The sequence below is a fragment of the Mustela lutreola genome, chromosome 6, assembly GCF_030435805.1.
Source record: "Mustela lutreola isolate mMusLut2 chromosome 6, mMusLut2.pri, whole genome shotgun sequence".
Lineage (NCBI taxonomy): Eukaryota > Metazoa > Chordata > Mammalia > Carnivora > Mustelidae > Mustela > Mustela lutreola.
In genome coordinates, this window is record NC_081295.1 from 98617467 (window position 1) to 98644813 (window position 27347).

At 38.9% G+C, this 27347-nt stretch overlaps 1 protein-coding gene across 15 annotated transcripts in view; it reads right to left on the reverse strand.

Moving 5' to 3' along the window:
* PKHD1 (PKHD1 ciliary IPT domain containing fibrocystin/polyductin) overlaps window positions 1-27347 on the reverse strand; it is a 475577-nt gene that overhangs the window by 99659 nt on the left and 348571 nt on the right. The window contains exon 62 of one of the 15 annotated variants that reach the window (XR_009354743.1): window positions 22649-22859. The exons of 11 other annotated variants lie outside the window; for them this stretch is intronic. Coding sequence is in view for 3 of the 4 variants with exons in the window: in XM_059178237.1 (XP_059034220.1) it covers window positions 16264-16301 (38 nt within the window). In the remaining variant the exon portion in view is untranslated. Of the gene's footprint in view, window positions 1-5820; window positions 6407-6495; window positions 6723-16009; window positions 16302-22648; window positions 22860-27347 lie in introns of those variants that run through there. 3 more of the 15 variants (XM_059178238.1, XM_059178239.1, XM_059178237.1) reach the window with 3 other exon arrangements.

A 27347-nucleotide genomic window follows, 5' to 3' on the forward strand; every position in this document is an offset into this window, starting at 1 on the left:
CCTGTTATTTGGGATCTCAGCAGTATCATCAAATAGTTAAAATAAAGTTAGCTTTTAAAAATATAAAAGCACTTAGTTGTATTATAATGTTTCTCTTCAGCCCAGCTTTCTCATTTACATCTCAGCAATGAGAATCAACAGTATTTGAGACAATGGTCAATGCTTTATAAGGAAGATTTAAATGTCCCTCAAAAGCATCAGATAATTACCTAAGCCAGAAGCAAGATGTTAGACTAGGCAGACTAATGATGTGATCTAGGATGGTAATTCCCATGGTTCTTAAGGAGCATGAACATCAATCATTTAATAAATACGTGGTTTCCATTGGACTCCAGACTGGGTGAAAAAAAAGAAAATCTCAGCAGTGAGAAAATTGCCCAAGTTTTCCTGGCATATCAATATGCATGTCCCTTAAAGCAAGGCTATGTCTAACATAACACATTTCTAATCTTTCTTTCAAATTCTGTTATATTAATTAATGCCAGAATAAACACCAGAGGGGGAAATCTACATAACTGGGCAACAAAGTGATGGGTTCAAACAAGATTCCACAACTTTGCTTCAGATTTTGAATAATTATAGGAGAGTTTCCTTTTTGAAAGTAGTATTTTATGTCTTCTTGAAAAAATTATTCTAGGGGCATCTGGATGATTCAGTTGGTAGAGCATGCGATTCTGTCTCAAGGTTCTGAGTTCAAACCCCTCACCGGGTACAGAGTTTAATTAAAAAAAAATAATTAAAAAAATTATACTATAGGGCACCTGAGTGGCTCAGTGGGTTAAGCCTCTGCCTTCGGCTCAGGTCATGATCCCAGAATCCTGGGATCGAGTCCCGCATCAGGCTCTCTGCTCAGCGGGAAGTCTGCTTCTCCTTTACACTCCCCCCTGCTCCTGATCTCTCTCTCTCTCTAAACTAAATAAGTAAAATCTTTAAAAAATAAATAAAAACTTTGAAAAATTATATTATAGCTGACTTTCTACCTTTCCACCTCTCGGAAAACTAGCCCATGGCTTTCAAAACCCACAGTCTCTAGCTGTATTGTGTCTGAGAATTTACCACCTGACCGTTAAGTAAGTCTCAGTTGTTTAAACAATTACTTAAATTTTATGGGATGAGAGATTTTATTATTTTACTTTTTTTTTAAAGATTTTATTTATTTATTTGACAGACAGAGATGACAAGTAGGCAGAGAGGCAGGCAGAGAGAGAGGAGGAAGCAGGCTCCCTGCTGAGCAGAGAGCCCGATGCGGGGCTCAATCCCAGGACACTGGGATCATGATCTGAGCTGAAGGCAGAGGCTTTAACCCACTGAGTCAGCCAGGCGCCCCCTTATTTTACTTTTAAAATTATCATATGGTGGCTTTTTTTATTCTGGCGATCATTTACATGGAGTTCAATAATGTATCCACAATTAAGATACAAAACAATTCCTTCATGCTCCCCAAATGCTCTGTGCTATACCATTTGTAGTGGTATTCTTAACCATACTCAGACCTCTGGCAACCACGACTGACCTTTTCTTTGGCTTTCTAGTTTTCTTTTTTCGAGAATATCATGTACTTGAAATCATACAATATGTAGTCTCTTCATATGGTGTCTCTTACTCCCACAGGTCTTTGAGGATTATCTCTCTACATGTATTAATATCAATAAATATCAATAGTTTGTTCCTTTTTACTTCTGAGTAGGAGTCCATTGGATGGATATACCATGGCTTGTTTTATCCGTGCCACTGTTAGAGGACAGTGTTTCCAGCTTCTGACCACCATGTTCTGAACATCTGCCTCTGGGATTTAGTGGGAACATAAACTTTCATTTCTCTAGGGTAAGTGACCAGAAGTAGGATTCCTGGGGAATACGTTAAGTAAATGTATGACTTCATAAAAAACTGCCAATCTGTTTTCCAGAGTATCTCCATAGTTTTGCTCCTACCAGCAGTGTATGTGAGTTCCATTGACTCCAAATCCTTTCCAACACTTGGTACTCTAGGTTGATGGTTTCCATCTAAGAATGCTAGAATGACTTTATTAAAAAATAACTTTATCAACTGTTATAAGATAGTATATGTTTACTATAAAGCAACTAGCTCTCCAGTTAGGAAATAGTATTATTTCCTAGTAGAAGTAGAAGTACTTTGATATCAAACATTGAAAACCATAACACAATGTTGCATTCCAACTATAAGATCTTCTAAAATCGTACTATGTAATTTGTCAGGAGAGCTTTAATTCTCCTGAACTACTTATTTTATTCTTTTTGTGTTTATCATAACTATAAAGATGGCCTCTATACTGTTGAAGCTGCTGTAAGGACCAGAACCACATTATTAGTGCAACAAATATTTGGTAAGAGCTATTTTCTGAGGAGTAGTCATAGATAGGACAGACTTGGCTTCTGTTCTCATGAGGTATATATATACAACTCATGAGGACAGAATATATATATTATATATATTATATATTAGAGTATATATATAATATATATTATATTATATATAATTATATATATAATATATATATAAGAGCTATTATCTGAGTAGTATAGAATATACACACACACACACACATAATTATAACTAACTGCATGAGTAATCAACCTAAATATCTACATAGGAAATATTAGCTGAAGGTGTTTTAAGAGAACTTGGTCTTGGTTTGATAAGTATTAGATACTTACTCATAGGAAGCTGTGCCTTCATTCAAACAATGAAATTACATAGTATTCTGAGAAATTAGTGCATATTTAGAAACTAAAATATAACAAAATTGTGATAACCAAACAAAAACCTTCAAGTGTCCATTAAAAAAAACAAACAACAACAAAAAAACCTTCAATTGCAAGATTCTGGAAAAAGCAGTTCTTAGAATGCAAACAGAATGAAAATTATGAAGGGTAGTTTAAAATATCAAAACTCTTTTGATAGGGACGCCTGGGTGGCTCAGTTGGTTAAGCGGCTGCCTTCAGCTCGGGTCATGATCCCAGCGTCTCCGGATCGAGTCCCGCATTGGGCTCCTTGCTCTGCAGGGAGCCTGCTTTTCCCTCTGCCACTCTGTCTGCCTATGCTCACTCTCTCTCTCTCTGACAAATAAATAAATAAAATCTTTAAAAAAAAAAAAACTCTTGATAAATGGAGATCACATTTAAAAAAAAGATTTTATTTATTAATTTATTTTAGAGAAAGCGGATGGGAGAGGGAACAAGCAGACGCTGTGCTGAGCGCAGAGCCCGATGTGGGGCTCGATCCCACGATGCTAAGAGTACTACCTGAGCCAAAACTAAGAGGTGGATACACAAACAACTGAACCACCCAGGTGCCCCTGGAGAGAACATTTTAATGTCATCAACAGCTAAAACTCAATTCTCCCTTCCACTGAAAAGAGTCACCAGACTCTATCTCCTTTCCCTCCACTTCTTTCCCTGAACATTCTTTCTCTTGTCCAGATTCCCAGTGTCCAGCTCATTATAAAGGATCACACCAGGGTTCTTATTTTCTAACTCCTCTGGATTGCTGGCTCCGAATCAGATCTGTAACTTTCTGGTGTCAGAGGACAACCAGCCCATGAGGGACTGCATTTGCCCCTACCTCAGACTCCTAATTTCCTGCACCCAGCCCCTCTACTGGGGCATCCAGAGAGGGAGCCAGACATTAATAGCGCATTTGTGATTCACTAAGGAAACGATAATATGCCAGAACCAGTCTTTCCAATGCACTTAACATTGCTCCCTTCGGTAAAATGCAGCCCAATTACCTGAAAGCCCTGTGAAATTGGCGGGGAATTGAAAACCTCATGCTTATACAGAAGGCTGACTTGCTTCCTAAGGGTTAGGCAAGGAACTCAGAGAGCTCTTTCGCTAACAAGATTCTTCAGAAATGAAGCCGCCTGAACATAATCAGTTCACCCTAATTGATTGCATACAGTTTTATTATATAACTGATGGTTTTAAACCCCCAGCCAATTAGTTTGTCAAACAGAGGTTAAATTCTTGACTGGTTTATTCAAACTAAATTTAGGCAGGATTTACAATACAATCCGCCTTATCCAGGCAGTGGAAAATACCCTCTTTTAACGAGTGAAAATTAGCAAGGACTTCCCTGGAACCAAAAGGGAAAAAAGAGAAGTTTCACTTAAATGCTAACCTGAACTAACCAAGGCATTTACTCTGGGTTTTATTTTACCCGATGCAATTCTTTTGCTATGTAGTTACCTGATTTTGAGATCTTTAAACATATTTGTGTGGTTGATATCACTGGTAATGTTGCATTTGAAATGATTAAATTAGAATTAAGCAAAAACCCGCCCATTTGGCCTGATGTCTTAATTCAGAGGAATCTCTTGGGCTATCTGAGTTATTACCTGTAGCCCTTCACAGGTTTCACCAACTTCTTATGTTTGCCAGAAAGTTAAGTCTCTCTGAAGATCCCAGCGTTTATTTCTGAGCATATCCCTCATAGTCCAGCCCGGTCATTTAAACTAATCCTCATTATAAATATCTGTGTTTACATTTCATTTTTAGGATTCCATTAATTTAAATTCTAATAGGATAAGGCAAATTGTTTTCCTAAAACTGAGCAACTAGAGAAATAAATTAATTAACCATTTTTTACTAAGTATCCATTATGCATTCAGCCCTATGCTAAGTCAAATAGGATACAAAAGAAGGGTCAGACAGAAATGTAGATGAGAAGCAGAATTCAAGATTCCAATGTCCATGCTAGTGTTAGAAGGTTACATGAGGGAAACTTTTAGAGACTAATTGTTTTTTAAACTTATAAAGTATTTTAGAGAACAGAGGTCAGATAACCTTTCCTGTAAGTACTTTAGATGTTGCAGACAGAGACAAAATTGAGAATATTATATGTGTATATTTACATAATAAGAAAGAAAACAAATTTCCACCATCTTTTTTTTTTTTTTTTTTGACGGACAGAAATCACAAGTAGGCAGAGAGGCAGGCAGAGAGAGAGAGAAAATGAAGCAGGCTCCCCGCAGAGCAGAGAGCCCGATATGGGGCTCAATCCCAGGACTCTGGGATCATGACCTGAGCCGAAGGCAGAGGCTCTAACCCACTGAGCCACCCAGGTGCCCCCCCACCATCTTTTCTTGATGAGATTCAAAACTTGTGTCAGATTTCCATATCTCAGATAATGGAATTAGCAAGTAATGGCTATATAGTTTATCTTCCACAACCCCAAAAAAGAATAGAGAATTCAAATGTAGCAAATTTTCTCTGGGACTCAGACTTATCAAAAGTTTTTTTTGTTTGTTTGTTTGTTTTTTCCTAGGATCTGCCTTTGCTTAAATAGGTATCAATTAAATATTTACTATGATTCTCATGGAATTTGTGCTAGCTAATGAGGACACAAAGAGAAATGGCTCCCTAACTTCAAAGCACTAAAATTCAAGGGGAGACAGACAAATAGACAAAGTACTATAATGGCATATAATGTAGTGCTGCAGTAAAAGTAGGTATATAGTGTTACATAAACATTTGTATAAAGTGTTACATAAACACAGATGGAGGGCTTATGAAAATATTGTTGGAAGTTTTTCTAAAAATGCATATTTCTCTCCTTGCAATCTTAGTAATAAGGACATTGAGCCTGCAGCATTTTTAGTGGAATAGGAATCACAGTGTCGCTTCTGAATAACCATTTTGACCCATTTTCATTGTCTAACATCACAGAGGTGGGCATTCCAGGTAATTTGCCTGAATTAGAAGAGACAATGAGGACAGAGTCAAGAAGCATTTTTTGTGTGTGTGATAATGTTTTTACTACACCTATCACAATGTTTTTTTTTTTTTAATCCCGACAATTAAGATTCTGATTATTTAAGGGCTCTGATTAATGGAGAATGTTCCCCGAGAAGTCTCAAAAATTAAAATGAAGATAAGAACAAACAAACAAAAATCTAGGTTATTCAATATAAATCCAAGCCAGAAGAAAGAAGGGAGATAGTTTTAATATTATTATTATTTTTTATCTTTCAAACCAATGTAGCATACAACACACAATAAACCAGCAAAGCCACATACTTATTTTATCAAGTCAGAAGGAAACCAAAGTCTACTGTGTCCTCTCTCCTGGGGAGGACAGTGAACTACTGATATGTGGTAACAGGTCTGGTTGATGAAGTATAGGGAATTTCATAACCTTTTCCTCTTCAGCTATCAGTCAAATGACAGCATCAGCACATCCTTGAACTACCCCAAAAGGTCCAGCTTTGTTTTAAATCCTGGAAAGTTTATCCAGCAAGCAATAAACATAAAGAGAAGGGTCTAGATTAAGATGCACTGTTGTTTCTGAGGAATGGAGGCTATTCACATCTCTGTTCTGATGGCCCTGGTTTGGAGAATGCCTGGGACATCGCTGAAGTTATTTGTACCCCAGAGTGAGGCTAGTCAGGCTGTTGATGAGAGGCAATAGTAAACAGATGAGAAATGATACATGCTCTGCCCTTCCTTATCCTTCCCTGACATGTACTTCAGTCAATCCACACCTATAGAAAGGGAGTTCACTCCACAATTCCTTTTAGCATAGAGTCTATTTTCTAGATCGGTAGATAAGACACAGTCACGAAACTAAGAATGATCCAAAAGAACATACTGTCCAAAGGTTGTACTGTGAAAGGATGTGGTACCTGAAGAGGAAGCCAGAGTCTTGTGAAGTTGGTTAAGTCACAAAGTGCATCAGATGTTATGTTAATGAACCAAGAGTTTATTCTGCAAAATAAAGGGAGCCCGGTCAGCAGGTTTATACCAATGTTTACAGATCAGATTTGTCTTTTAGAAAAAGCACTTCCTCCTTGTGCAAACGCTAGAATTATAGAGGTTTAAAGTAATAAAAGGGAGAACAGTTCTTACTGCTCTTGCTCAGATAAAGGCTCACACCAAGGCAGTAGTGAGAAAATGGAAGAGAATGAAATGAACATCTATTAAGGAAATAGATTTAGCAACTCTTTGGGACTGTCTGCAGAAAGCCATTCAGAAGGCAAGTTGGCCAAGAATGACTACTAATTGGGGAGACTGGATATGGGGTGGAGGGCAGAAGATAAGGCATTCTAAAGTAGGTCGAATGGAGATAATGTGATAGGTTGTTGGAGATTCAGATCTGGAAGGGAGGTGAGCCTAGAATAGAAGTAGAAATTTGGGACCTTGCAGTCAAAAGCCAAGGCATTGGTCAGGTCAGGATGGAAGAAAGAGGAAAGGAAGGTCGTTATTGATGAAACATTAGTGATCGCTAACATTGGAAGTATGGGTTGAAGAAGACTGAAGAGATGGAGAATATGCAGAGGAGGCAATGCCTGGGCAGTGGTGACTCCAAATTTTCTATTTTATCAGGGTCCAGACCAGCAATCAAGTCAAAAGGGGGCTTGAATAGTTGTTTGCATAGTACTTGATAGAAGATTTGAGAAAATTCAATTGTCCATATCAAGAAACAGGGAACGCTGCTAGATACTATGTTTCCCCATCCCCACCCCCAACCCCGGGTCCACTAGTTCCTCTAGAACTGAGAGGTTGCAGAACCAGGGGTGCACATCGCCCTGCCAAGAAACCAAAGGAGGATAGGATTTTAAGAATCAGGAAGAAGACTCAGAGTTAAATTCAGCAGAGATCATATATCAGAAGAAAACATCCAGTCAATTTATAATTGCTGATGTTCCTTGGTGCAATTTCCATGTAGTAATGGGGGAAGAAGCAACAATGAGCAGGCAGAGAAGGAGTGAGAAATAAGAAGTCAATGAGGGCAGACTTCTCTCTGAAGACATCAACTATGAAGAGATGAGGAAAAACACAGCAGTAGCCACAGGGGGATGCAAGATCAAGGGACCTCAAGAATAGTTTGAAGACACAAGAAAAGATCCATCTCAGAGCAAATGCTCAGGACCCCATGCGACAGGCCCGCACTGCCCACAGCACAAACTCCTGGCTGCCCTTCTCCAGAGAACGCCTCTCCTGCAGGATGCCATTTCCAACTAAAATCCTATGGGGAAAGAATTATCTAGTAGGGCCTTGAAGGCTTTCCCTTCCCCAGCAACTTTCTATTAAAGTGCAAATACCAAAGTAACAACTAGAAATGAGGCCAGGATAGATGCCTAAAGTAGAAAGAGGAAGTAAGAAGTCAAATGCCAAAGAAAATCTTTGCCTACCTCACAGTTTTGCCTGAGTTGGCCCCAAATTCAGTCACTAGTAATGCTAGAAAATTACATATGTTCTGTAACGGGCAGAGAACACATAAATCACAGATACTTTTGAGCTGAAATTATCCTCCATGCCCTACATACAGGGATGCATCATACATAGATTATCAATCTCTAAGAATAAAAATTCAACTTAATTAACTTAATACTAATTTAGATCAAAATGAAGTCTCTTAGGAGATACAGATGGTGCTTAAAAATGTTAAATGCCCCAGGGTCAAACTTATAGGAATCAACTGCAATTTTCCCTCATTAGAACCACAGAAGTGAATTAAGGATGGGGGGGGATCTAAGTCTGACAGTGGTTACCAGCAGACTTTTGAAAGGTAGCAGGATATGCCTCCCCCCAAAATGCCACTTTGGCATGTTGGTTTATACTGAGCTGAAGGCAATTAAGAAGTAGCAGAAACAAGAAAAGCTCTCTGCATACCTCCTCTTTGCCTAAAGATAAGAGATAAATCTTTAAAGATGAATCTTCTCCTCTCCTTCCCAGGAAGGACTGAAGTTCACCCAAGACTCTAGGCCCCTATCAGCCCAGAGATGATACTAGAGGAATCTAAATAATAAACTTTGCTATGTAACCCTTGTCTACTATTAAATTCTCTACGTATTTACCTTCCCACAATTTACAACCCCTAGAGGCTCAAAGTCCCTTTATTTGTCTTGTTACTTTTCCACACAATTCGTTTTCTTTGCTAACATGCTATATAAGCTCAAGTTCTAACCACTCTTTTGAGTTACTTGTCACCAAGTTCTCCATGTATATGGGTGATTTACATGTTAGTAGACTTCTGTTTGTTTTTCTCTCATTAATCGGTCTTATGTTGGTTTAATTTGCTGGACCCTAGCCAATGAAACTAAGTGGACAGAATTTTTCATCCTCTACATACCCCTTTCTTGATATTTCTTCAACAATTGAAACAACTCACTTATATTTGTGTCTGTTGTGTCTGTTATCCCATCCTGAGTTCTCCATCTATGGATCATAGATTCTTGTTTTATTTTCTTATACATTGAAGAAAGGTCATTCACAATTATTTATGCCTAATGTATAAATGTCCCTATGTGCACATGAGCAACTGGAAAAAACACTTTTCCCTTACATAAGAGGCACCGCAGCCCCAAGAAGGACCTTCCTCTCTAACTGCAATTGATTGTCCTTTCTCATCCCTATGAAAGACAACTTCATTTAACCATCTATAATTCCCATCTCACTCCAGGATTGACCTATATTGGTAATAAATATGTAGCATTGCTGGTAAAAGAGAAAGAAGAAGGAAGAAGAGGAGGAACATGTAGAGGAAGAGGAACAAGTGGAATAGGTGGAAGAAAGCTCATTTAAACACCAGAAACCACCTTCCAGCTATTCAATCATGACACTCCTCTTCGGTCCCTAAACTCTGTCCCATGTTAAACTCTGTCCATTCATGCCTTTTCTCTATAGTCCTATCCTCGGCCAAACTCTTATATGAAATGCCTAGGAAAATATGAAACTGATTCTCTTATGAAATAAAAATGAATTTCACTTTCATTCTTTGAAAGTCAAGGAAGTACTATTATCTTTTACATGTGAGATTACCTTTACTAAAAGCAATAGTTGAGCCCAGGACCTTGGCTTGTGGGTCTGAGCTATAGCTAAGTTACTGTAAGTTAAATTATTATTATCAAAATTATTGCAGAGAATCTGAGGATTCATATGCTAACCAAGCACTGTATAGACTGGAAAAGTGATATTTGACACATAGATTACCAACTTCTTAAAAAATTTACATAGCTGTATGGTGATTAAAAGATTTGCTGAATATATAGTACCTTTATGTCAACATGTATTTTTCCAGTATCAATAGATAATTAATAAATGATTACTATTATGACAGTCTTCTAAGCTTTTGACACTGAAAGTGGGGGCAGTCTCTCAGTTAAAAAGATTGGGATTCACAATAAGGAAGAATATTGAACTGTCAATTCTGTCTGAAAAACAATTGACAAGCATCTTCATGCATCTTTTCTGCTTTCTATTGCCTCTTTTGTGATGCTCCTATTTCTGTATAAGGCTACCTCTAGCCCAAAGGGTACAATTTGAAAATATGAACAAAGAACTCCAGTATGATTCAGCCCTATGCCAGGAAGAATGTTTTAGCGGCCAGAGCACAAGCTGGTTGGCCCCACTGGCAATCTTGTATTCTTCCACCTGTGCTCTGAATCCTACATCCTCCTGGTTTCTCAAATAAGCTTGCTCCTCTAGCCTTACTTTATTTCTATTAACTTTTTCTCATGCACATTAAAACATGTTCAAGACCTCCCCTATTTTAGCAAATCCTGTCCCCATTCTCACATCCAGGTTTAGCTACCATCTTGTTTCCTTTTTTTCCTCCAACCTTTTAACTTGTTATGCGTCTCGATAATAGGTTTTACTTTCACCATGTCCATGTTCTCTCACTCACTCCTCGACCCGAGGCTGTCTGAGTTCCAACCCCGCCATTTCTCTGAAACTGCTTGTATCAAGATCAACAATGAAGTCTATGTTACTAGGTCCAGTAATTTCTTCTCCAACCTGATTGTGTTTTCCCTAGCTGTGTTTTCCCTAGCCATCCATTGTGAAATGCTTTCATTCCTTGAATTTAGTTCTCTACAATATTCCAATTTTCCTCTTACATATCTGTGTATTCTTTCTTGTATACTTTGTGAGATCTTCCTTGTCTAACCATTCCTTCAACTTTGAGAGGCTTTTCTTATTCAAAATATGCAATTTCATTCAGTCCTGTGGTCTTAGTTCCCATCTATAAGATGATCTTCTCTCTGACCTCTCCTGTGAACAATAGAACTGTACATCTAACTCCTTATTGGGTATCACCTCCTGGATATCTAGCATATACCTCATATTTAGCATGCCTAAAACTACAATGTTATTTTCCAAAACTGTTCCACTTCTAGGGTTCATTTTCAGTCAATGTTGCCATAAGCCACCAACTTGTTTAAGGAAGAAAACTAGTTTAAGGAAGACCCGGGAAGTCATCCTTGCCTCATTTCGCTTCCTCATCCCCTACATTCAATCAAACAACAGATCCAGCCAATTTCACCACACAAACTGCACTGAACCCATATATTTGTCATATCATCATTCCAGTCTTTGCTGCCTCATTATCTCTCCTCTGGACTTCTGCCACCATACTGGACTCCTTGCTACCTCTCTTGCCCCCATGCAGATCCGATCATGATACCCCTTCATGTAAAATCCTTTGTGAACCTGTCTAGACCAGTAGGATCTAGCCTAAAATCCTTAACATGGATTATAAAACATTCTAGGAACAGATCTCTCACATCTCAGTGTCATCTCTCACATCTCAGCCAGGTTGGTCTTCTTATGATTCTTTAAAGATACAATACAGTCTCTGGTCTTTGCACTTTACACATGTGATTCCTCCACTTCTTCCTACAATGCTTTATCTGGCTGGCTCATTCATTCATATTCCAAACCTCAGCTTGCATGCCACTTGCTCCAAAAAGCTTTCCTTATCTCCTAGATAAGGCACTAACAAACTATGGCCCATGGGCAAAATTAGCTTATGGCTTGTTTGGTTACAGGCCTCAAGCTAAGAATGGTTTTAAAACTTCTAAAGGATTTTAAAATGAGAAAAAGAGGAGGAAAAGGAAGATAAGGAGGAGGAGGAGAGAGAGGATATATGACCCTTAAGGCCTAAAATAGTGAAAACCTACCATATTTGCTAGACACTTTACAGAAAAATTTGCTAAGCCCTGCCTTAAATTATTAGCTGAAGACCCCCTACCCTAGACTTCCTCGGTTATCACACTCATACATTACTGCAATTATTTAATGTCTCCATCTCATACTAGCCTCCAAGTTCTGCAAAGTCAGGTAACCATGTTGTTTATCACACTATCCCCAGATATAGTAGATACCCCAGATATAGTAGATATCCCCAGATATAGTAGATCTACGCAGTAGATCCCCAGGAAACATTGATGAATAACTACAATGAAATATGAATATAAATGACAGCTTCCATATTACTGTGTCTACAAACAGGCCATGCACTTTGAGGGGCATATGACTAGGACAACCATACACCCTTGTGTTCTTTCAACAACGATGATTTATACTTGTCATCACAGAAAAATTATTAGTAGTTCCCTCTTTCCCTCTCAAAAATGTCCCACTTTAGAGTAAGTTAGGGTACCTGGAAAAAGGTCCTACTCCCTGGGAAAGAGGCTTCCTAAGACCATTGGAGCAGAAACCACAGTGACCTTTGTATCAATTGGCAGAACTCTTCCTGTGGGGAAAAGAATCCTTATAACACAGTATTCAAAATCCAGTAAAACTATTAGTAAAATACTGAGCTTGCAGAACATCATGATTAAAAGAGGCTTTTGTTTTGACCCAGAAATCTGACTTTTTTTTTTCCCTAACATAATCATTGTGTGAAAACACATTCTATATTATAAATGACAACACAGGGATATCAATGCATCTTGAATTTGGAGCACTCAGTATAATTACATTTAATGACTATGTTTACCAGAAGGTCTTTTTTCATCCATGCCATATATAGGTAAGTCTCTTTGGGAGAGGGGCATGACTGTAGAACAAGATATTCTGACTAATCAATATTCAGGAATGATAAAATAAGCTATTCTGGAATCAGAATTTAAGAATTGAAATTAATTTTAAGAATGGTCTAGTTCAACACCCTTATTTCATGGAGGACAAAGGTAGCAAATACTCCTGCAGCACATAAGTCTCTTTTGGGGTCATTGACAGGCCTATTTAAATTTTCTTCCCATAAATTTAAATATAATTAAACATACCTAATAACAAAATATCTTTTTTTAATATTGTACTCCTTTTTTTAATTATTTGGAGTAACTGGATCTTCATGCTTGAGAGTCATCTTAAAGAATAGCAGTCTATAATGTACTTCATGTGTATAGGAATCATAGTGATCCATTGAAAGGTATGAATCCTACATCTCTTCAAAACTTCCTTTTCACTTCTCTGTGGGGCACCTGGATGGCTCAGTTAGTTAAGCATCTGCCTTTGGCTTAGGTCATGATCCCCAGGGGTGCTGGGATTGAGTACAGAATGGGGCTCCCTGCTCAACAGGAAGCCTGCTTCTCTCTCAACCCTTTCCCCCTGCTCATGATCTCTCTCCATCTCACATTCTCTCTCTCAAATAAATATACAAAATCTTAAAAAGAAAATTTTCTTTCACTTCTCTGAATAGAGCTTTGCCATCATTGATTTGAGCTGTAGACCAAACTCATCAAATATATGTTTAATATTAATACTATTAAATATCAATGGTAGAATTTATTGAGTATATACAACGTACTAGGCATGAAACTTATGTGACTTATTTACTCATCTCAACAACCATATAAATGCCATTAATTAATAAATGAAAAAACTGGAGCTGGGAGCAAATGACTTGCCCCAGATACATAGCTGGGAAATAATCCAGATGGAGCCTCAATTCATATCTTTCTGAGTTAGCTCTGAACAAATTACCATTTTTTGAGGAGGCTTATGTTGGATAACTCTGTATGCCACTTCAAATCTCCATGGTATTAAGTTTTTCTCCAGCTACTGACACAGCTCTCAGTTCTAAGTACAAGAAATCCAAAGAGAGATCTACTTGCCTTCTGACTCCAGATTTCTCTGATGCTACTTCATGATGCACCATTTTGCAATCATACATGTACAAACAGAACATGTTTGAGTTGGAGCTACTTTTGACCAATCAGAGACATGAACCTGTGTCTTGTGTGTTCTGTCTTTGCCCATGGTTAGTATTGAGATACATTTCATAAGTTCTCAGAAGGCCTCACAAGATCAAATATCTCCCATAAGCCCGATCTTGAGTTGCATTCCCTCCTTCATTTCACTGCTCCTGTCCCCCACATTTGTTTCCTGGAATTACCTCCCAAATAAATAACCTATGTCTCAGGCTTTGTTTTCAGGGGCATCCTGGATAAGAAGGGGCCATTTCCCCCACCATCTGAGAGCATCTTGTCTCTACTCCTGAGTTTTATATCAGTAATATGCAACAGCTAACATACTTTATCTGAAGAGGAAATCCCCTGTCTCTGATGGACCTGACTTCTTCATTTCCTGTGAATAGCAGAGCTATCTGCATCTGTAGGGTCTCAGGACAGCACTGAGAATATTTGTCTACCTCTGCTGGAAGCCCTTCTGATTAGTCAGGCTCCTTGAGTTGGAAACATAAGGATTTATAATGAAAAAGAATCACACAGTAAAAACAGAAAGAATGAAAAGAAAACAAACCAATAAAGAACCTATCCTATCATAACATTTGAGGTTCTGGTATTTGCTGGCTTTGGAGGGAGTTCAAAATAAATGAAAGAAATGTGTATTTTATTAAATGCTAATATTTAGAAGATGTGGTGGGGAAGGAAAGATAAATGCTTCCAATCATATTTGCAAATACGAGGCATCTCCTAGCTCCTTCAAAATGCTTAGATGTTTTCCTTGCATTTGAGCCACCTACTCAGTTTTGGAAGTAATGCCTGGGACAAGCAGAAAATTGTGTGAGGAGTAGCAAATTTGCACAAGCATCCAACCAACAGAGATGGGCACTGCACTGTGCTCTCAGCCTGGGCTGTAATACAATAACTAGGCTTTTTTAGCCAAACTGCAGCTGCCCATCCGACTTCCTCCACAGGAAGAACCTATTGCTTCTGACCCCACATAGATCTGCCTATAAAAAACTCTATTCCTCCCTTACAACATCTGCTATTGTTAACATGATCTCTGTTTGTCTTGAAGTATAAATAGGCCCCAAATTTCAAGAGTTCAAAATACACTGAACCATAACAGCCTAGCTTCTTCCTTTTCTTCTTGGTAAGAGTCTTATCCCTCTCTTGGGTTTTGGAATTCATTTTAAGAACAACAGTGAAATCAAGGGGAGAGGAAGAAGATTTGGAAGGATCAGGAGTACTCAAGGCAGTCAGAATGAAGAGTTGCCCTTTGTTTTTTATTTTCCTGTATTTACAGTAATACAGATCAACTGTCAATTTGATCCATTTTCTGTACACACTTTTCTCCATACTAATATTAAGAGTCTGGGACAAGAGAAGAAACTAATTTAATTATTAACTAGTACCCAAGGTGTTTTTGCAAGGTTCAGATTTACCAATTTAAAGTTAAAAGTTTTGCTTGAGCAAGACATTTTCTTGTTTTTTATAACTAATGCACTTGTTTTCAAGAAGAGAAAAAAGGTGAGCACTGGTCCTTTCTTCCCATGTAGAATATGGACAAAAAGCCATATCCTTTAATAAGACACTGAGGCCCAACAGCCCTAGATTCCTAGCCTATACTCACCATTATGTAAACTGACTTCATTCCTCTAAACCTCAACTTACTCATCCATAAAATGAACAGTGTTTTTATTTCATAGCACTGTTAAAGTATTAAATAAAATAATGCATGTGAAGTGCTTGATAAATGTGCTTACTATAAGATGATAATGATTGTCCAGTAGGTGTAATTTCTATCTTCCAGTGAGACTCCAAAAATCTAATGGTTCAGTTTTCTGAACTATCTCAGATAGTGAGGAATCAGTTCCATATGTATCTCCAGCTGAGGGGTTAAAACAGATAAAGTGCTCAGAAGAGTACCTATCAGGCTGTAAACCCTTGACAAATGTTAGCCATTAATCACCATCACTATTAATGTGTCATTAATAATGTACAATTATCCTTAGTATTATAATCAGTTTATTGAATGAACTAGACTCCGCAGGTGCAAGAGAGAAATTTAGGGTTTCTAACCAATTCTCATTTAAACTCATGCTATCAAATGATTTTTCTCAGGTTCTAGATGAAACCCTAGGCAGATGACATGACTTTTCTGATTGCTTTCACATATGAAAAATTCCAGTCCAATCCAATACAATCTCAAATTCTTTTTGAAAACGTCTTCCTTCCCTCAGCTTGAGTCTTCCTCAGGCTGAGAAATTTGTGATGGAAATGAATGTGGTTGGCTTTGCACCATTTCTCAATCTTGATTCTTCTTCTTCCACTCACTAGGAAGCCACTGGTCCTCCAGGGTTGAGCCTGGAGCCTGGGGTCAAGAGAGGGAAGAGCAACATAGGAAAGAAGAGGTCTTCCTTTACCAAAACATTTAAAACCTAGCTCTGATATTGTCTGAGTATTTCAGATCTCTAAAACAGTCTTTTCTGAGTTGGGTCTTCCCGAGGGTTCCACAGGGATTTATACTAAAGATGTGAACTGCCTGCCTGGCATGGTGATGCCTATTCCTGCTGATCACTTAATACTTTACTTTTTTGGTAGCCCCTGTTGTCTGGTGTCTTCCTCTCACCTGAGGAGAGGGTCTCCTTCTTCTTGGGTGGGTCTCTGTTAGAATGATGCATGATCCTCTCCTTGGGTGGGTCTTGGGTGGGTCTCTGTTAAAATGATGCTTGATCCTTTCCTCTAAGAGACCCATACCTGGTCTACTGTTGGCCATCTTTGCTCAGCAAGCTGGGGGAGACAATCCCTCTGAGTAAGCTGCTTTAACCAGTCTTTCATATGTTAGGTAGGCAGAGGTGCACTACATTTTAACTACTTGTTCTGCAAGATCAACATCTATCGTCTTAATCTTCACTGTTTGACACAGTACCCACCAACCACTTGTGGTTCTATACATTTACCTTTAAACTGACCACAGTAATAAAATACAGTTCAGTCCCTTGATCTCATGAGCCATATTTCTAGTGCTCAATACTCCAGTATACCATACTGGATAACACAGATATTGAAAATCTCCATTGTTGCAGAAAGTTCCATGAACAGAGCTGGAACTCAAGCACCTTGCTTTAGAAGGTGAAGCTTTTGTCATTATTTTTTTGTTGTTGTTGCAACAACAAAATAATGTTGTTTTGTATTCCCAGGCCTTGGAGCCTCTCCTGAAGCTACAGTACAAGAGAGAATTCACATTTACCTCTTTTTTTACATAATCAGTAAGTAGATAGATTTTGACATCTGGATTCAGGACTAGGAATATGTCAAAGCAAATGAATATAAGACAATTTCTCAAATACTAAAATCTTACATTAAATGGAAATAATTAATTAGAGTTCTCGTGATTGAGCCTCAAGTCTAAAAAATATTTACTCAGGCAAAATAAACATGTCCATCATTTCTGCCTGCATGATGGGAAACAGAACAGTGCCCACCAAAGATATTATCCTTTATATTTATGGTGTTTTTAAAGTTTATGAGCCACATGAATTAGTCTCACTTTTTTTTTTTTTTTTCTAGAAGCAACTGTGAAAAGTAGGCAGAACAAGTATCATTGTACCTAGACTAAAAGTACATTAAATGACCTGCCCAAAGTCACAGAGCTACTAACTGGGACAGCCATGTACCCCAGCTTCTTCCACTTCATTATGCTTGTTCCTGGAAGGCCAGACAATTCTAAAAACAATTCTTACTACACACAAAGAAAGCAGGAATTCAGAACCGAATCACTTTCAAAGACTTCCACAGTTTTGACTTATCTGGATGACCATCCAGATATCTGGCATGCTTAGAATTAAAATTAAATGTTATTCTATTAGCAGGATGTTGAGAAACACCCGGTCTGATAAGGAACACGAAAGACACACATTAGAGATATTCTATCTTCCTCAGCAAGCTTGGGACCTGGGTTTTGTCCTTGAGCACATTCCTGCTTTGCCTCTTTGTAGCTTCATGTCATTTACTCAATAATACTGATAGAGTTGATGTCAATTCCTTGGGAGGATGACCTAGTATGGAAAGACATTTGAACACAGCCAATAACAGGGTGAGAAATGCCACTACTACCGGTATATTTCCTTGTGGGGTAGAAGCTTGTTTATTCATTCTTTTGTAACTAAACTTAACTAAAGAAGAAAAATTATGAAGAAATACATAGGAATAAGAAATACCAAATTCAAGATAGTTATCTCTGGGAGGGGCAGGTAAGGGAATTCAATTGATATAAGGGAGAGGCCTATAGGGACCTCAACTAACTTTGTAAGTTTATAATGTTTTATCCTTAAAGATGGATGGTGGGTATGTGGGTGTTCATTATGCTTTTTAAAGAAACAAAAAACCATTGAATAATAAAATCCTTCAAAATCAAGTTTCAGTAATAAAAAAGGAAAGTTAGTAAAGGCCCACTTGCTGGAACACAGATTATTTTTATAAGCCTGTTGGTCTTAAATTGAAACACAATACTCAACATTGTTTGAAACATTTTGCTATAACAAGGCCAAAAGAAGGCTAAAACCTAGAATGTCCTCTGAATAGGGCTGGCTTCACCCAAGAGGGCTGATAATATGTGGCATGGAGTTGAAATGACTTTCTGGTCATTTAGCCTGACCACACCCTTCATACCAGTCACTAACACACTCTGGAATCTAGGAGGAAGAGCTAATGGGAGATACAGCATTTATCTGAAAACATTCCAAGAGTATTAACTTCAGCAAGCTTGGAGTGTCAATACAGGTAAATACACAAATCAAATTAGTGAATGGTTCAGATTTATTGATAGGCAGAGGCATGGGGGAAGGGCGCCCACTCCTACTGCAGGGTCAGGAAAAGCTTCACAAAGCTTTTCCTCCTCATATGGGTCTCAAAATATAGTATACTACACAGCTCCAGTTTGGTGGCCCATATGTCTTTGCCCCTCCACTTTCTCCAGGTTATGGATCCTGACCTCTGGCTAAGAGTGGATCCATAACCAAGCTCTGTCCAGTCCTATTCCCCCATTCCTTTGGATCCAATAATTGGTTCTCCAAGAGACATAAAGGCCAAATAGGAATTACCAGTCTTTCCCTAGATTTGCTATACAGATACCAGGAGAAAACAAAATTCCTTTTCAGCTGGAATTACTAAGCTGAACTAGATGGAAAATGTTCCTCAGCATCAGAGGGGAATGAGGCCAAGAGTCACAAGGAGCAGAGACAAGCAGCAAGAGCAGAGAGAGGGGCTGGCTGCATTAAATCCTTGGTCCCAACTCCTGGCAGGCCTCATGGCTCAGATCTTCCTAACTCTTTATTCCATTGTGTCAGGGATCCCAATATCCTCCTTGGGGGCACAAATGAAATATTCACACATTGCTTAAGGTTCCCAAGTAGTGACTCACTCCCTCACCCTGATTGGTATTTTGAGTCAGCAATCACCTGAGGCAGGGCAGGGAAGGGGATTTTGAGAACAGAGTGGAAGGGAGACAGTTGTGACTACTAAGGCAGTGTTAGAGAGGGTAGACTGGGCTCAAGGTGACTGGATAATAAAGTCAACGTGGTAGGCCAAGTTCAGACAGAGAAGACAGTTACTTGTTTTGACCCTCACTGCAAGTACCTACCACATGTGTCTCATTTCCAAAGGTCACAATACCTCATCAAGGAATTCCAGGGTAGAAACCTTTGGTTAAATGAGCTAAGTAATTTTTTGCTACTGGTTAAAAATTTCTGCGACATCTCAGAGCACTGACATCTTAAGAGTGGCCTGCTCAAGATAAGAAATTCTTCACTATGTTTAATGATCAATCTTTTCTATGGGAACGCAGTGCCTGAAGGCAAGCGGGCTATGTTGAAGGTGGAAGAGGGAGAGGAACCACTTGTGGGGCCCTTCAGATCATGTCGGCCGGACTGCTGTCTGCTTGGCCTATCTGCATACTGCACCCTTTCTCAGTAGCTATTTTCCTCCCTGTGTATATGTACCTCACTACATCTGCCCAATGATGTGGGCCATTCTTCTGGATTCTAGGAACCACAGTTGTTATTCTCTGATGCCTACTTCCTCTGGGGGGGAAAATGGGGTAAATGTTGTCTTCATGGAACAGAATCACAAAATACTGGCATTAATGTTCACAGCCTAGAAATGTGGGCCTAATCACTATTGCTTAGGAGGTTAAAATTTCTAAAGGATACATAAATATACTAAAAATTTCTCTGCAGATGATCTACTTGAAGTTTAAGCAATAAGGGTATGACTGGTGGGATTTGAAATTGAACACGGAGAGATTATGCTATGTCAGATCCATTAAATAACATTTGTTATCTGTCATCTGATCTATAGATAAATGGAGATAGTCTCAGTGAAAGTGATTGATGATATCTCCAGCCTCTTTCACATAAAATGGAGCAAGGATAAATGGAGATACAATCAAATAAAAAAACCTGGCAACAGCATTTAAAGTTGGTAACATAGTTCAATATATGGTGCACCCAAGTGTACCACATCAAGACAAAGGGAAATACAAACGCAATGTTCATGTGTTTGGAGTTGATTTCTTATTTATGCTGTGGGAAATTATCATTGAAGTAGTTAAAATACAGTACGAGGGTTATACTACTTTTGTGCTTATGCTGTTGGGACATTTCATTGTCTTATTTAACTATTTAATATTATTGATAATTATATAATATAAATATTATACAATTATTTAATCATTTAAATCATTAATTATTTAATTCAGTATATATCCTACCTGGCTAGAATGGCCATGTCTTAATATATTGACATGGCTGCTTCATAGAAATGCAGAAGAAGTAGCCATTTGTAACTATGTATATGAATACAGATTTAACTTAAATATCAGACAGATACTAACTAACTAACCACAGACTTGGAGGATCATTGTGAGAATAAAAAGAGGTAATATCTGTTCCTATCTTTCTAAAGGGTAAATTCTGTTATAAATAGGATGTCTCTTAGACTAGCAGAGCTAATTTCCCAATCTTTTAATTGGACTGATTGTACTGTGCAATAAGTGGCATTGCTCTCTTATAGCAAAAACTTCACTATGCCCTTGACAAAATTCATAAACAAAGCAAGATCTGGCAGCTCATCAAGCACAGATTTTTATTTTTTAATTCACATTTGCATCCCTAGGATCTAATATGGCTCTTGTCATGTCATTATCACCATAAATTTTTGTGAATTAAAAAAAAAGTCTTAAAAGAAATATGACTATGTATATTTTAAAGAATGACTTAACTTCAGTGAATCTCAATGACTGACATGTATGTGGCGTTTCAAATACTAGGAAAGCTTTCAGACACGTGTGTGGAGTCAAGGTGTGGGAGGCATTGCTGAAGAACAAAGCACTCTTAATCAATTCTATTACCAATCATACTTCTGTATCTTCTATGAAATATTTTCCAAATTATCAAGAAAATTAGCAGATCTTCACTGCTACATAAGCAGCCCATGCCACCATCTTTTATCACCTGGATCCCTGCAGTAAAAATGCTAATTTATCTCTGTCAGCCATCCTTGCGAATCACCATTTATTTTTTCCAAATTTAAAAATGCAAAGTCAATTACATGAGTTTTCTTTGCAAGTGGAATAAAATCTTACATTTCTCTTCTGTTTTAAGATTTTATTTATTTGTTTGTCAGAGAGAGTGAGGGAGCACAAGCAGGGAGAGCTGCGGGAGAGGGGGAACCAGACTCCCTGCCAAGCAAGGAGTCCTATGTGGGACTCAATCCCAGGACTCTGGAATCATGACCTGAACCAAAGGCAGATGTTTAACTGACTGAGCCACTGAGGCATCCCTAAAATCTCATGTTCTTATGTCCCACAAAGTTCCTCAGAATCTGGCCTCATCCATCGTCCAATCTCATCACAGGCTACCCTTGTATTTGTGCCCCCAGCATTATTCAGTCCCTCTGGTTTTCCTGCCTCCCTCTGGTATTCTGCTCCTCCTGCCTTGGGATTTCTCTCTGTCTAGAAGGCTTTCCCATCCACACATAACCTGGTGAAAGCCAATGCAGTATCTGTCTTAGCCTGACTATCACTTATAAGAGTCACCTTCATTAACTCCCCTTCACCCATCTCTACCTTTTTAAAGTATGGTGCACTACGACACTCTTACTATGGCATTTATCATGAATATAATTATATATTCACTTGTTTGTATGTATATATTTGTCTTTTATTGTTTACATTCCCAAATAAGATGAGGGCAGGAATTATGTCATTTTGTACACCTAGCTCTATCACAATATGCCAATCACAATATGCCAATAAATATGTGCTGAATAAAGGAATGAATGAATGTATGTTTAATCTTAAAAATGACTTTCTGAAGGAAAACCTCTGGCAGCAAAGATAGCAGTTCCAGGGGCACCTGGGTGGCTCAGTTGGTTAAGCATCTGCCTCCAGCTCAGGTTGTGATCTCCAGGTCCTGAGATCGAGCCCCACATTGGGCACCCTTCTCAGCGGGGAGTCTACTTCTCCTTCCACCTCTGCCTCTCCCCTCTGCTCATGCTCTCTTTCAAATGAATAAAATCTTAAAATACACACACACACACACACACACACACACACATATATATATATATATATATAGAGAGAGAGAGAGAGAGAGAGAGAGAGAGAGCGCCACTCCAGGCTAAAAAGGAGAAGGCAGTGTAGGTAAGGGAAGTACTTACAGGGTGGCAAAACCTGGGGTGAGCCAATCCCCTACATCATACTGTGTCTGCGTCTATTTCCTCCATCACAAGACCAGCCCAGTTTCTCCTCCTGCTGGATGATACTTCATCCCATCTTTGTCCTGTAAGTCCCCCAGAAGCCAGCAAGTAAGCATACAATGAGAGCTTGTGCTCCCACGGTGGGTAGTCCTATCTTTGGGCTTTCTTGTCTCTGTAACAAGCCGTAAAATATCACATATCACTCATCTGCTTGCACACTGTCAAACAAAGGCTCTCCTCAGTGCCATGCATTCTTCAACACTCTGGCGTCAGTTTATTTGCTTTCTCCCTTCGTTGGCATCATTTTTTCCCCCTAATGTTACACCAACCTCTTAAGTCCAGCTAAACTTAAATTTTTATGTCTAGCTGCAACTTATCTCCCAATCTCTAATCCTAGAGATTCCAGCCACCAGCTGCATATGTGAATAGTTCCCATCCCATACAGTGGGCACCCCAAACTCAATAAAGGCAAAAGCATAGGCAATCATCCTCTTTATCTTACTTCTCCACATTTGCTGTTGGAACCTCCATTCCCCCAAAATATGCCATGTTGACTTCCTCTCATCAGTCCCTGGGGGTCAGGAGTAGGGAAACCCCTTCTACTTCCTCTCTTTTGCCCTTCTTTGATCTATACATCCTCTCCATTCCCACTGCCATCAATCTCTTTCAGATCTTCAATGCCTTTCCTCCAAACCTTAACAATTGAAGGTGTCCTAACAAGTCTTCCCATTTGTTCCCTCCTCCGACTCAATCTTCACCTTGCTTCCTACAGCCTGAGTAATCTTTATAAACTATAGCTTCTTATAGGCCCTTCCTCTATTCTGAAATCTTCAAAGTACTCCCCCCCAACACCACCATCCCCCTGTGTAGCTACTGAAGTAAACAGAAGTTTATGAAAATACCTATACCCTGTGTTATCTGTGTCCTTTATTCATGCCCCAGTGTGAAAAGTTCTTGGTTCTTCTGTTCAAAACCCCACCCATCCAGTCTGCTCCGAGTACTCTTCAGATATCTGCAGGTGCTTATCTTATTTTGCTCCAGATTATAGTTAGACACTTGGACTATTATAGTAAAGGATCTCCTTCAGGGTCAAAGATGAATCTCACATGTAATTCTTCAGAAAGCCTCCATATAGAAAGAGTCATGGGCATCAAGAGAAAAAATTTAGGCATTGAATTCAGCCAGATTTGGATATAAACCCTGGCTTTAGCACTGGACATAGCCTCTTAAACAAAGTCCCTAAACTCTGAGATCCTCAGTTTCATTCATTTCAAATGATGAAAATGAGGCTTACTTTGCAAAGTTATTGTAAAGATATGATATATAAAGCACCTAACACAATGGCTGGCATGTATGAGACACCCAACCACTACTTCTCCATAAATGGAAGCTAGCACAATAGTAGTATCTGTTATTACTTTGTTTTGTGTTGTTTTAAGGTTTTTAAATTTTTTTTATTTTTTATTTTTTTTTAAATTTTATTTATTTATTTGACAGAGAGAGAGATCACAAGTAGGCAGAGAGTCAGGCAGAGAGAGGGGCGGGGGGAAGCAGGTTCCCCACTGAGCAGAGAGCCTGATGCAGGGCTTGATCCCAGGACCCTGAGATCATGACCTGAGCCTAAGGCAGCGGCTTAATCTACTGAGCCACCCAGGTGCCCCAAGGTTTTTTATTTTTAAGTAATCTCTATACTCATTGAGGGGCTCGAACTTTTAACCCCGAGGTCAAGAGTCCTAGACTGTACCAACTATTATTACTTTGTAATAGAAAATCAACACATATTGGTTGAACAACCACAGTTAGCATAATAAATCTGTCCTGTCCTCCAGGAGGTTATAATCAGATGAGATCAGGCGCGTTTAGGGTGGTATGGCCGTAGACCAGGAGGTTATAATCAAATGGGGAAAAGAAGTCACCACTATATGCTAACATGATTAAGCATTCTCAACAAAATATAACATGAATAATTGTAAGAGTAGGCAGTTAGGTTCTAACAGGATGCCTGGAGGCCAGCAAAGAGGAAGTCATGGCCAACCATGAGGAAGTCAGAGGCCTATCCTAGCAGCACTCCAAAACAAAGCCATAAGAAAATGGATCAAACCAGACAGGCCGAAGATGGCTGACAAAACAGGCCAAAGTTCACATTGTTCTTTCATTATACTCCATTAACACACTCAAATCTCCTTCCTGGGGCACCAGGGTGGTTCAGTGGGTTAAAGCCTCAGCCTTCAGCTCAGGTCATGATCCTAGGGTCCTGGGATTGAGTCCCACATCAGGATCTCTGCTCAGCGGGGAGCCTGCTTCCTCCTCTCTCTCTGCCTGCCTTTCTGCCTACTTGTGATCTCTGTCTGTCAAATAAAATATGAGATGGGAGTTGGGGGAAATTGGAAGGGGAGGTGAATCATGAGAGACTATGGACTCTGAAAAACAATCTGAGGGGTGTGAAGTGGCGGGGGGGTGGGAGTTTGGGGTACCAGGTGGTGGGTATTATAGAGGGCATGGATTGCATGGAGCACTGGGTGTGGCGATAAAACAATGAATACTGTTATGCTGAAAATAAATTAATTAATTTTTTAAAAAATAAATAAATAAATAAATAAATGTTTTTGAATTAAAATCTCCTCCCTAATGGTGCCATGACAGGAAACCTCTGACCAAATACAAAAGAAAAAGCACATAACCCTGCTTCCCAGAAATCCCACCTCAAGCCATGAATATGCCACCCTTTGTTAACAACTGTCAATAAAAGATAGAAACCCAAACCACAGGGGGCAAGCTCTCCCTTGAGCTCACCTGCTCTCACTTCTTGAAAGTATAGTTTCACATTGCAATTAAGCTTCTTCCCTTATACTTTACTCGGACTCGTCCTTGAATTCTTTCTCACAACAGAGTCAAGAACCTGGCACGGGGTTTCTGAGCAGAAAGACTTCCTTAGTTCTGGAGAAGGGAGGACGTCCTCTTGAAGGACAGGTAGGAATTTTTGGAAAGATGTAATAGCTGCAGTAATAGGCATACTCTGAACAGGAAAGGGTTACTCTCAATTGTTTTTTTCTTTTTTCTTTTTTTTGGGAAAAAAATGAAGCTTGTTTTAAATGAGCCGTTAATCATTTATTTACTTAACTAATTACTTTACTGATTTATTTTTTAATTAACTTTTTGTTAAAAGACATTCTATACAGAGGGAAGAATTCTGGCTTGAAGACTCTAAGACTGGTCTAATAGGTTATACGATTATAAAGGAATCATTTTGCTCCTGGAACCTTCATGATAGCAGCTGCAAATAGCAAAATGTCAGATATGCTCTTAGCAGGAAACTAGAAAGAGTGAAGGGATGACCCAGCTGGTTATTTCCTTCCTTAAAAGGAGAATATGGGGAATTTAGTAGCCTTTCTAGTGACTGAATACTATCATACAGACCAGTACCAGAGTTCACACCTACAAACTGATTGGTTATTCAAGAACAATTTAGGTTCAGGTGGAACAATTTTGAGAGAGGTGGGAAAATCAGTGCTTGAGAATATCAAATGGTAATGATAAACCCACCTCCAAAGTTGGAAGTGAAAAATGTTCAAGTATTAAAAAACAACTGATGGTTATTTTGGATCTGTTGTGAAAGTATCTGTGTGTGAGAGAGAAAGAGAGAGAGACTGATTTAGGCAACTCAGGATATTTTCTTTCCCCATTCTCCTTCATCTCTATCAAGAGGAGAAAGGGAAAGAAAATACCCAAAATTGCCAAATCTGGACTTTCCAACCAAATTGAGATACACACACACACACACACACACACACTATACACACACGTATGGAACAAATGGGAAGAATTATGAGGACACTTTCAATTGTTTAGATTTGGAAAAAATGCATTGAAGATCAGAAAGAGACTGATGGCAATGGGAATATATATGAATATATATACGAACCCACACATATATATGTGTGGGTATGTATGTGTGTGTGTGTGTATATATTTCATCTTGGAATCTTGGAATCACCAAGCATTTTTAGTGCTTGAACAATGGCTGCAAGATATCTATGTCTTAATCATCAGACTCTGTGAATGTTGCCTTCTATGGCAAAAGGTACTTTGCCAATGTGATTGAGGGTCCTAGGTGGAGAGAGCATCCTGCCTTATCCAGGTGGACTCTAAACAGAATCACAAATGTCCTCACAATTGTAGAGAAGCCAGAGAAGATTTAACCACAGAAGAGGAAAGGCAATGTGAGGAGAAATTAGAGGGATGCAGTGACCAGGCAAACAGCAAGAGGCAAAATGGAGAACAAAACACTTCAGTCACACAGTAAAGGAAATGAAGACAAGCCCCATGTCTGTCTCCTGCTGTGTGGCTCAGCTCATCTTGGTTGAAGCTTTTAGCTCTGAAGTTAGAGTAGGTCCTTGGGTAAGGGGAAGCAGGCCACAGTTAGGCTCCTGGGAGAGGGAGGGGCCTGTGTGTTCCTGCAGGAGAAGGACCCCTCCCCAGACCAGTGAAGGCACCTCACCACTTCCAGTGGTTGGCTTCTTCACATTGGTTTTTCAGCCACCAGCGTGGGAAGATTGATGCCTACTCACTCAAATAGGCATTTGGACTTTTTTTTTTTTTTTTTTTTTTTTTTTTTTAACAAGCCTAAACAATTGCTCCTTGTTTTACAAACTTCTGTTTC